This window comes from Cricetulus griseus, chromosome 3 (genome assembly GCF_003668045.3).
Source record: "Cricetulus griseus strain 17A/GY chromosome 3, alternate assembly CriGri-PICRH-1.0, whole genome shotgun sequence".
Taxonomy (NCBI): domain Eukaryota; kingdom Metazoa; phylum Chordata; class Mammalia; order Rodentia; family Cricetidae; genus Cricetulus; species Cricetulus griseus.
Window position 1 is genome coordinate 207,535,881 of NC_048596.1, and position 12,724 is coordinate 207,548,604.

The window sequence follows — 12,724 nt, forward strand, 5'->3', positions numbered from 1 at the left end:
AGCTTGGGTGCTGGGAACTGACCTTGAGTCCTCTGGAAGAGCAGCAAGTATTCTTCAGTGCTGAGCGATGCTGCAGTGGAAGAAGTTATTTAATTTAATTTAAAAAAATGGAAAAAAAAGAGAGTCAACTTCTATCTTTCTATAGGCTGTTAGCATGTCCCCTTTCACAAAGCTGCTGATAACCTACCTGGGAATGTTGGATAATACGTATTTTTCCCCTGGCAAACTCATCTCAAGTAATCAAGAATTGTACATTTCTTAAAATGTCAATTGTAAAGGAGGAATTTGAATGGCAGTTTAAAAGCTAGTAGAAGTTACTCTACTGAGGGCTAAATACTACATGTGTTCTACTGAACCGGAGATGAAAAGTCAAAGGAATTGTGATGGTCCTTATCTTTCTTCATCTGCTTTGCATTTAATGCATCTTTGTGAACAAAGCTGTGTTTGTGAAGGGCATTAAGGTTTGTTTGGCCTTTCCCTCCACCCCCAGCACTCTGTGGACCTTATTGCAAGGTTATGTTCCCTGGACTGATTGATACATAAACAGAAGACAGATGGTGCAGAGATGGCTCTGATGATAATTCATTTTTCAGCTAGTCATGAAGCTATTTTGATTACAGTATGTTTAAGTAATTACAACAAGGTCTGCTGTGCTAGGCTTGCTGGGAAGGGAGCACATGGAAAACAAGTTATGTGTTCTGTGTGCTCAACAAAAGATGCACTGTGGCATGATGGTTTTAATTCCTAATGCTAGATTAGGATTGAAGAGGTTTAAAATATGTTATACTATAAGGTAGTCAATGAAACACAGACCAAATAAAAAAGGTAACTGCACAACTCTGAGGCATAAATGTTTGTTTTGGAGAGTATTTAAGATGTTATTATGGAAGGAACCAGTACTTTTTACATAGAGGTAACAGTCTGTGGACAGCTAAGACATTGTGTGGCTTGATTCTAGTTTATGTGAATCATAATTATCATGCAGTGTGCTTTGGGGATCATGAAGATTGAACTGAAATCAGAGGACTTGACCATTCAATAGTATGTTAAGTCTCTCTGTTCTGGGAGTACCAATCAAAAGAGACCCCAGCAGATTGTCTGGGGAGAAACTAGAATTGTGGGACCAAAGGGGCCACTTGACTTTTCCCCACCCATTTACTGATTACAGTTCACACCACTGTTTTTGGCTTCTCCACAGGATAATTGATCGCTTAGATGGAGTTCGCTTGTTGTGGTCCCTGCTCAAAAATCCACACCCAGATGTGAAGGCCAGCGCAGCATGGGCTCTCTGTCCCTGCATCGAAAATGCAAAGGTAGAAGGGATTGCAAACCTGCCTGTTGTACACTTGTGAGCCCTCAAATAGTGCCGGCACAGCTACTCATTTCTTTTGACTCCCTTTTTGTCACAGTGATCATGTAGAAAGGGAAGACTAAATATTTATGCTGAAGTGATCTCCAGCAATGCTTTCTTCTGGTCTTTTGAAAAATGTTGCCTGAAACTAGGCAAAGGTAACAGCAATGTCTTTGAGGTGATGAGAAAGTTGACTACATTGCATTTTCTGTTGCTTACAGAGAGGACAAATTAGGGGACCTTGACTGTTTTGCCAGGGGTTGCAGAAGCAGGAACAGCAGGGTGTCCTTGAAAAGGTCACTTTTCTTAGCATTAATGACAAGAAGATCAAAGGTTTATTTGTTGGAATAATCTATATTTATTACTTTTGCTTTCTTTTTTGTACATTTTATTATTTTCTTCAAAAATCTCTCTCCAGCTTGCTTCTCCTTTTGTGTCTCTGGGATGGAATCTGGGTCTTGTGCAGGCTGGGAACGTGCTCTGCTAGTATAGAGTCATGCTCAGTTGCCAGGCTGACCTAGCTTCCAGGCAGGCCTTGAACTTGGGATCTTGCTCTATCAGCCTTTTGTGAAGCTGTGATTTTAGGTCTGTGCCACCAAACCCAGGCTGCCTCTCTTACCTTTACATTCTCCACTTTCTCTTAAAGACTCTTGCCACTGGATATTTTCTAAATAATTAATTTCTATAAAAAAATTAGTGTGACCTGCAAGTAATCCTAAATGTGAAAAATAAGTTGTAAAGTATGCTAGGAGTAGATTTTGATTTTGCCACTGCAAAATCATTACTGAACCATATTTTTATCGCAGCAGAAATAAATGAAAAAAGTGATAAAGATCTCAAATGTTCACCTAGAGGAAAATGAACAATAAGATAATAGTCTATTCATATTATATTATATATTATACAACACAGCGATACAAAATATATTTAAGTAATGTGTTCATCTTTGTTGCCATTTCTCACAAATGTATTAAGCCAAGTGCCAAGCTGCAGTAAATGTATGATATGCATTAAAATGCAAACAAAAATTTAATATGAAGCTTAAATATTAGTTAGAAAGCAAGAAAAGTATCATATTAGTTAAAAATTAATACATGTAGGATACTCATCAGTTCCTTCAGCTGTCATCTCGGTCCTTCATTCACGCATGTTCATAAATATTAAAGCAGTAACCAAATATTTAAGAACATTAGAGGTATTAAAAAGACAAGTCAAGATTAGCAGAATAAACTTTAGAAGCCACAGAGATAATACAAGGATAATAATTTAAATAATACATTTAAAATTAAAATTAAAATTAAATTAAAATTAAATTAAAATTAAAATTAAAAACTAAATATCATTGGAAAGTTCTAATGGAGAACACTCTGTCCAAATTGACTGTTATAACAAAATTTCTGACAAAATAAACCTAGCACAGTATCTTGCACCTGTAATTCCAAAGCTGGGGGAGGCTGAGGCAGGAGATTCAGCAAGTTTGAGATCAGCCTGAGCTGTATGTCAAGTTATACATCGTCCTGGGCTATGAAATGAGCTCTTATCTCAAAAAGGCTTTAAAAATTATTTGACAAAAACAATTAGAAGGAATAATTACTCCTAAGGTTGATATGACTAGATAATTATCTGGAAGATAAAGTCTAGTAAATAACCAAGTAAAAAGTGGAAGACACATGAAAAGGAAGAGGGAAACTCAGGAGAAGAATCAGTCATTTTCTGAGACACTCTCTAATTGGGAAAGATTCCTAAGTGTCAACCAATGAAACCAGTTAGCTAATGTCCGTACACAAATTGAAACATTCTGTCTCCAGAAATTAAAGAAACACTATAATCGCATTGGGCTGAACAACATCCACAATATTTTTTCTGTAATTTTTCATTAGTTCCTTGAAATTTTTGTATATGACATTTTAATTATATTCATCCCCTCCCTCAACACCTCCCAGATCTAGCCCCTCACATACCTACCTAGCTTTGTACCCTCTTTTTTTTCCCCATCTTTTTTTATTTGAATTCGAAACAAGATTGTTTTACAGGACAATCCCAGTTCCCACACCCTCCCCTCCTCCCTTACCACTCCCCCCAACTAAAACACTACCTATCACATATCCTTTCTACTCCCCAGGGAGGGTGAGGTCTTCCATAGGGTGTCATCAGAGTCTATCATATCCTTTGGGATAGGACTTAGGCCCACCCCTGTGTGTCTTGGCTCAGGGAGTATCCCTCTATGTGGATTGGTGTAGCCTCTTTTTAAATAACCCATCATGTCAAATTTGTACTGCTTGTATTGCCCTGAATAAGAGGCCTTCCACTAGAGCAAGATTGACCTATAAGGGGCCATATCCTTAGGTAAAATCGACTCTTCTCCCCCAGCAGCTATCAATTGTCAAAAGGTCCTCTTCTAATTGTGGGACTTTTCATGCTAGAGTTTTGGATGACTTAAATTTACATGCTGTCAGCTCATATGTGAAACTGCCTTTCTGTGGCCAGACAACACTATTTCCTTTGCCTCCGACTCTCACAGTCTTTCTGTTTCCTCCTCCACAATGATTTCTGATCCTCAGTAGGAGGAGGTGTGATATAGATGCTCTGTTTATGGCGGAACATTCCATAGTTTGTTGCTCTCTGCATCTTGAGCTGTTGTGGATCTGTGTCCATCCCTATCTACTTAAGAAAGAAGCTTCTCTGATGAGAGTCAGGACATGCATTAATCTATGAGTATAAGGATATCATTAGGAGGTAGTTTCATACTATGTACATTTAGCAGAATAATAGTTAAGAATTTTTCTTTGGGCCTATGATCTATCTAGCCACAGGTTTTGGCCCTGATAAAGGTGACAGGGATGGGTTTCATCTAATGGAAACTTCAAATCCAATCAGTAGTTAACTCATGACATATGTGTAGTTATTGCATCAGTGTCTTGCCAGGACAGTCATCATTGTAGTTCTCAAGATTTCACAGGTAGGTAAAATCAATGATTTCTTTCCCCCCCCGTTAGACACACAGGACCTTTCAGCACTATTAGAGCTAGCTTCTCCAGGTTAGTGGCAGCTTCATTTATCTATGTTCTGACTCAAGCCTGTGGTTGTCTTCAGCAATTATATATAGTCTTTCCATCATGCTTTGGAGGGTAGCCAAGAAAATCACCAATAGGTTGTTGTGTTTGAGATCTCTGGGACCTCACTGGCCAACATTCCAAAAGAGGTAACCCATACCCAGCACTGAGCTTTTTGTTAGCTTGTGTTATCTAGTCACCCTGTTATAGGGTAACTCCATTTAAATTATTTTTATGTGCATGTATGTATATAGTTCAGAAATTTCTACAGCAGTAGATTTCCATGTGATTTTTTTCTGATGTCCTTTAATGTGAGTTACCCCTCCTATTCCTCCCCCCTACCCCAATTTAACATTTTCACTTCATTATTTGCCTGTAAGTCTTAGAGCGCTGCATTTTATCTCCCCCGCCGCCCCCCCCCGCCCCGCCTTGAAGTCTGTCTCCTATGGCCCTTTACTGATTCTTCGGACCTCTGTAGGTATTCCAGATGAAATGCACATATACCAGAAGATTCCAAATTAAAACATGTCCAAATGAGAGGAATTTGGGGGGTGTGTTGTCTTATTAAGAATGGTTGTATACAGGTGTACCCATTTGACCTGCAGACTTTGTAATTCACTTTTCTTAACAGCTGGGTAATATTCCACTGTGTAAGTGTACCCCATTTTCATTATCAGTTGATGGATATCTAGGCTGTTTTCATCTCCTGACTGTTGTTAAAGAACAAGAATGACCATGGATGAGAAAGCACCTCTATAATAGGATATAATGGTCGTTTGAGCATAACCAAGAGTAGTGTAGCTAGATCATGTGGTAAATTATTTTTAGCTGCTGGAAGAAATTCCATACTAATTTCCAGAGCACTTCCAGCAAAGGTAAATAAGGGTTTGTTTCCCTTTCTCCAACATCTGTATCAGTATTTGTTATGAGTATTGTTCTTATATTAGACATTCTGGCTGGGGTAAGATGAAATATCAATGTAGTTTTAATTTACATTTCTTTAATGGCCAAGGGTGTTGAATATTTAAAAATATGTTTCCCTGCCATTTGTATTTTATCTTTTGTAAAATCTCTGTTCAGTACCATGTCTCATTTTTAAATTGGGTACCTCGTTTTCTTGATGCTCATGGTTTGTTGTTTTGTTTTTAATTCTTTATATATCCTAGATAGTAACCTTTGTCAGATATGTATCTGGTAAAGACTTTCATTTTATATCCTGCCTCTTCACTGGAATCAGAATCTTTTTAATTTAATGAGGTCCCATTTATTAATTGTTGGTCTTAATACCTATTATACCAAGGATCCTCTTTAGAATGTCCTTTACTGTGTCACTGAGTTCAAGTTCCCCACTTTCTCCTCTACCAGATTCAGGGTATAAAGTCTTATGTTGATCCTTGATATACTTGGAGTTGAGTTTTGTATAGGGTGACAGATATAAACTGAGTATTGTTCTTCTAAATGTAGCTGTCCAATTATTAGCACCATATTGTAGTATGTAGTCATTTTTGGAGAAAGTACATGGGCTGCTGAGAAGAATGCTTATTCTTTACTCTGTGGCTGGAATGTTCTGTAAGTATCTCTTAGGTCCGTTTGCTTTATGATACCATCCAACTCCACAGTTTCTCTGTTGAGTTTTCATCCAGATGACCTGTCTATGGGAAAGAGTGGGGCATTGAAATAATTTACCATTGCTGTGTTGGGGTTCATCTGTGGCTTTATCTCTAATAGTTTTTCTTCATGAAATTGGGTTCACCCACATGTGTTTTGTATATGTTTATGAGTGTAACATTCTGTTGGCAGATTTTTCCATTGAATGAGGATAAAGTGTTCCTCATCTTTTCTGACTAGTGTAGTTTTAAGTCTATTTTGCCAGATATTAAATTAGATAGGCCTGCTTCTCTCTTAAGTACCTTTGCTTGAAGTAACTTTTTCTGTCTTTTTACATTAATGTGGTGCTTACCTTTGACGCTGAGATGTGTATCATAGAAGCACAAAAAGACAGTTCTTGTTTTTAATCCAACCTGACAACTTGTGTCCCATTAATGAGTAATTAAGACCATTAATATTTAGAGTTATTTTTGAAAGCTATGTATTAATTTCTGTCATTCTGTTGATTTTGTGGTGAGTCTCATTGAATATCTGTCTCACATTGTTTATTCATTCCCTTGTGACCTCTCAGGTCTGATATTTCTTTTCACAGTGAAGTATTCCTTCAATATCCTCTGTAGAGCTGGTCTAGCAGTTGTAAATCCCTTTAATCTGTTTTTGTCCTGAAAAGTTTTCTCCTTCAATTTTAGTGGGTAGTCTTACTGGATATAATAGTCTGGGTTGATATTTTTGTTATTTCAGGACCTGGGATACACTATTGTTGGTCCTGGTGGTTTACAGGTCCCTGTTGAATAATCAGGTGTTCTTGTCATGGGCCTGCTTTTATAAAGGTGACTTGACTTTTCTCGGTGTTTCAATACATTTCTTGATTCTGCGTTTTTAATGTTTTAGCTATATTGTGTCATGGGGAATTTCTCTTCTGGTCTTATCTATTTGGTAATCTGTAGGCATCTTGTATTTTATTAGATGTATTTGTATTAGAGACATATGTCTCTAAATATGGGGAATTTTCTTCTATGCATTTACATATTCTCTGTGTATTTGTTCCTCCTCTACTACTGCTACTACTCTTCCTCCTCTTCCTTTTTCTCTTCTTTTTCTCTTCCTCTTCCTCTAATTTGGAGTTAATTGTTTTCTATAAAATTAGTGATCAGGAGACTTACATGAAATATAAAAGATAATTCAGATTTATGTGGCAGTACATTATGGGGGAGGTATGTGTGTATATCAAGCCATCAAGTTACCTATCATCTATCTGTATTTGTCTCCTACCTATGATCTATCTATACAGCTATCTGTCTGCCTATCAAACTATCATCCATCCATCTATCATCTATCTTCTATTGTATAGATAGAGCTAGACAGAGCTCTGAGGTGGGGGAAGAAGCCCTAGCTATTGCTGAGTCTTAATCTTACAAGCACATTGATTAAGCAGTATAAAATTTAGAGAGAATGTCACTCAAAATAACAGCTCTCATATGTGAAAATCCTGCGGGGAGCCCAGTGAGCTCAAAGCCAAGAATCTTCTAGCAAGAATTACCAAGAAAGTCACATCTTTATTAGCCCAGGCCGTGGACACATGGCCTTCCTACATATGTCTATCTACCAATCATAGGTCTGACTTTGATTCTGAATCCAGGAGTTAGAAAGTTATCAACAGGATCTGGTTTAATGCCCTTATGTGAATTTAAAAACTTGAAGTTAGGCTTTCCCAGCAGATTACTAATCTAGTTCTTTCAATAAAGACTTGGTTTTTCTGACTGGTCATAGAGAGAATGATAGACATTTATATAATTTGAATGAACTAAACTCATAAAGATGTTGATGCTATATATAATATATATTTGATTAAATTTATGATAAAAAATTTTAGATGCTAAAGTAGATGAGGAAAATAAATATTTTTCTTCAAAAAATTTATTGAAAGATATCTGAAGGAAAGTTCAGATATTGGTCTAGCATGGCAGGTCTGGCCCTTGAAGTTGGGGAAAGAAAGTAGCCTGATTTCCAAAGGTCTGGGCTTTGTGAGGGTCCCTTTTCTAGGGTCAGAAGGTGAATATTGGGTTGATGTTCCTCTATGCATCTTTTGACCACACAATTTATTCTTCCAAGGCTAAGTGCTATGAAGGCATAAAATATGTCAGGGAGGCAGGTGGAAAGAACTCACTTTTTTTTTTTTTTTTTTTTTTTGGTTTTTCGAGACAGGGTTTCTCTGTGTAGCTTTGGAGCCTATCCTGGCACTCGCTCTGGAGACCAGGCTGGCCTTGAATTCACAGAGATCTGCCTGCCTCTGCCTCCTGAGCGCTGGGATTAAAGGCATGTGCCACCAACGCCCGGCAAGAACTCACATTTATATTAAAAAAAATACAGCATATTACTGTATTTACAGATCTCAGTCAAGACACAGTCTAAGAAAGTTCTAGCTAGTGAAACTGCCTGCAAAAAGGAGAATGCACTGTTCATATATGGCAACCGTTAGATTCAGGCTCTATGAAGACACCATTCAAATACGGCAACCAATAGATGCAGGCCCACTGAGCACTTGAGGTGTGACAAATATAATTTTTTCAAAGTCAAGAATGAACTCTCTTGCCTAGGCTGGCCTCTGACCCCTGGCAGTCCTCTTGTTTTACCCTCTTGAATACAGGGATTACAGGTGTGGGACTCCATGCTGCCTCATAGCATTAATTTTCTTTGGTTGGTAGTGTTTTAGCATATAGCTATGTAGTTTTTACTTACATAATCAAGTTTCTGGTGTTTAAAAACAGAATGAGGTAAAGTGAAACAAAATTTCATTGGAGCCTTTAGACTGTTCTTTCATGTAGAAAAAAATAAAACTACCTATGCCTCATTAGTAGAAAATTGGGTGTAGCTCCCCAGGAACGTGTCTTACAGTGCATAAACTTGGTGCGTCTTTGAACCAACTACCTTTGGGATACCTGAAGGAATGTGGAGCAAGACTTAGTTTATTGTGAATATACACAAGTGTCTTCTGCTGTTATTTCTCCATCCAAAACTTGCCCATGTGATTATACCCAGATTTGCACTTTTAGCCAGAGTTTTGTACACTGCTTTACTGTGTTTAAATGAGTTGAAATTTTTTGCTGATGAGATCATAAATCCTGATGGATAGGCAAGGAACTTTGCTCGGGTGTACCAGTCTCTAGTTTGCAGTAAAATGAGGGGACTGGAAAAAGTCTGTCAGACCCTTCCTGCATCCTCCCCACTCTTAGTTAGGTGTGCTCTGACTCCATGGTCTATCAGGGAGGACTTTCTCTTTTATTTATTTGGTGAGGAACCCTGTTCTCAGTTTTCATGGGTGATGCATTTTGCAAGCAATTTTAGATTTACTAACTCTGAATTACAGGATTTGATACCACTATGAAACTAGTAACTTCATTGTTTGGATTCATGGCCCTGATAGTAAGGCTTCAGGAGTTGGTCATTGTCAGTCATAGATCAGAGCTGGAGAAAGAGGCTAAAAGTGCTAGCCCTACTTTCAGCCAAGCCATTGCTATGTCAGGGACCTTGCCACACAGCTCAGATGTCATGAAACCCAAGAGTCTTATGTACAGTGTCCGTGGGTGTGAGCATGGTGAAATGCAGCTGTTCAAAACAGATGTTGCCTACTTTTGCATTGCTAATACACATTCATTACAGCACATTTTTCAGATTGATTGCTCAAGACACTAAGATGTAAAAGTTGCTTCTAGTGAATGTTTTATATCTTGCTAGAAAATACTTACTTCTCCTTATCCATGAAGCAGCCAGTCAGCAGAGCCCAGAATCAAAGACTTTTGTAATGAATCCTGGAGAGCTGAGCCAGTGGTTTATGGCACATGCCAGCATTGCACCTTTGCTGAAATTTCTTGGTTATTATGTACATAAAACAGATGTGCAGCAGTTTCATAGTAATAGTAAAATATTGACATTGCCAGCAGCACACAACTGTCTTGGTGCAGAGCTCAAAACTTCTTTTTCATTGGAAAAATAAGACTTTTAATACAATTTGATAATTGAGATATATAATGTACTAGGTGAGATATGTTTTCCCTGATTGATTTGCTCCCCATTGTTCATGTGACTGAAAATCCAAAGCCTGAGACAACAGTCTATCTAAATGTGAATGAATGTTTAGGACAGGGGATCGGCTACTCAGTGTTCTTCAGTCTACAAAAGTTACCTGGTTACCAAAAACCATTCACTGCACACTTTCTTATTTTAATTTTTTATTATTTTTACATACTTTCTGAAGGAGTTTTATTTCAAAGATTATTTATAATGTTTTCCATATGCGGATTTAAATTTTTTCTAATTGTGATCAATTAAGAAAAAAAAGAGAGATCCTAAGATGTGACCTCCGAGTGATGTTTAGTCCCTTTCATAAACTTAAAAGCTGTCCGAAGACTAGTACATTTCAAACTCTGTAAATGCAAGTAGAGAGGCATTGCCTTCGAGCTGCACAATCACACACATCTTGAAAGGAGTCCTGCAGATGAACAGGTGTTCAGTGTTATGAAGTTGAAATGTAAAGACAGCAGCCCCTGAGCCTGGCAGACCACATGTATCCAATTCTTAGTTCTTCGGTGCAACGTTCTGCAGCTGATACTCTGTGTCCATGTGCAGAGCACCCTATTGAAAAGTAACAGGAGGCCATGAAGGAATGTAGAAACGTGTCTTCACTCACAATCCCTTAACGCCTTTGGACAATATTTATAAGAACTGCGTTTCTTTCTAAACAGTTGCCTTTTAAATATTTCACTAGGCAATGTTTAAAGTAGCTTTCTTAATTCAGTTTCTTTCCATCAATGAGTTTTACAAGTTTTCATTGAGAAAGGATGAGAGTTTAAATATGTTTACTTTTCATAAGAAGGGCTATAAAAGTGTGACTTTTTTAATTCATACTAATTTACGATAGCCAAATCTGTATGCATTATATAGGAAACAGATATGTTTATTTCAGAATAAACCGTACAGAAGCCAGGTACAGAATCAGGAAGGAAACTCAGTGTTTTCCTGTAATATGTCCATGAGGTCATTTGCTCTCACAGCTTTCTTAAACCTGATTCTCCCACTTGTTCAGAACATTCTGTCTGGCTTTGGATATTGATCTTGGAGGGGAAAAATTTTCCAGTCTTTTCAATTCTACTCAGATAGGGAGTGGCTCCACCCTAGAAGCCAATGAGAGACTGTTGAGTATGCTCCCCCAAGGAGAAGTTAATTTCTGTAAGGCTAGAAGACATGCTTGGGCAATTTGAGTCAGGAATGCTGAGCCCCAAGTGTCGAAGGAGCCAGCTTCCTGACCGCAGGTGTGACAGAACACAGCTGACCAAACACGACAGGAATGTGACATCACTCTGTTTAACTTCAGATGCCCAATGAGCCATGGCCACTCGGGGAGCCAGGGAGAACCTGAAAAAGGCCTATGGAGGGTTTTGTTTCCTATTGAGTCCACTGCTTTACATAAATACAGCTAGGAGATTCGACATAGCCAAGCTTAGCCCACAGAATGTACAGCTAAGAATTGGGCTCATTAAAAACAGCCAAGCCTCTGTTGAGTAGCTTTATGCTTGTGATGTCCCACATGTCTGGGGCTCTGATAGCATTTTAGCTTAGCAAATAATTCTAAGCATGTTCCTCTTCTGACCCCAGTTTCTAAAATCCTTAACTCTCTCTCTCTCTCTCTCAGTCTCTCTCTCTCTCTCTCTCTCTCTCTCTCTCTCTCTCTCTCTCTCTCTCTGTGTGTGTGTGTGTTTGTAGATTTTCAGGTGGGGACATGACAGCAAATAATAAATATGGGTGTTAAAAAGCCAAAAAGCCTGTCATCCAACATTAATATACATCCTGAGTTAAATGTTTGAAAAGACCATCTTGAGAGCATGGCTGTAATGGGACATTTACTCCCACCTGCCAGTTCCTGAATAACCACTCAGAGGCTTAATATTAATCACAAACTGTTGGATCAATGACTCAGGCTTTTAGTAACTAGCTCCACAACTTAAATTAACCCATTTCTACTAATCTGTGTATCACCACGAGGCCCTTGGCTTATTACCTCACATCTTGCTTCCCTGGAGGATGGACTTGGGAGTCTATCAAGGAGAGGAGCTGCCACACAAATAACTACACAAATAACCAATTCCTGATGGGAACTGTATATACAAATATATGCAAAGTGGTATGCCCACCATTTCCCACTCACAAAACCACTTACCCTTTAATTTTGACAGCATACTTGGTGACTTTTTTATTAAATTAACCATTATGTCTATAACATAGATCTTATCATCCTGCCCAACCCAGTCCCAAATGACCAAGATTTCACATGGTGTTTGTTGCCATCAGAAACTATGTATGTCAAGATTTGCTATCACAGACATATGACTAGTACCCAGGTTTCCTGTGATGTATTTAGACCTCAGCAAGAGGATATCTGCTGAGTTGTGTCTCCTTGGCCCTATTTCTAGTTCATTCATTTCCCTTCTTGGGCACCTTATCTATGATGTATCATTGCATTGACTCCTTCTGCATACCTCCACTCCATTTACCCTCTTTCTACCCAGTGCCCATGCCTGGAAAAATCTCAGCCCTGAAGAAACTCCTCCATGTTTGTTGCATGTAGCTAGAGAGAACCATGCAGTCACACTCAGGACCACCAGTCTGAAATCGATCAATGTGACTAGAGTGTGATGAATAATCTCATGTGAGTTTA

At 38.3% G+C, this 12,724-nt stretch overlaps 1 protein-coding gene across 1 annotated transcript in view; it reads left to right on the plus strand.

Annotated features, from left to right (window-relative positions):
- Positions 1-12,724, plus strand: part of Armc4 (armadillo repeat containing 4) — a 154,095-nt gene that overhangs the window by 84,473 nt on the left and 56,898 nt on the right. Inside the window, exon 17 of the mRNA XM_035441473.1 lies at positions 1,199-1,313. Within this exon, the coding sequence (XP_035297364.1) occupies positions 1,199-1,313 (115 nt within the window). The remainder of the gene's footprint in view (positions 1-1,198; positions 1,314-12,724) is intronic.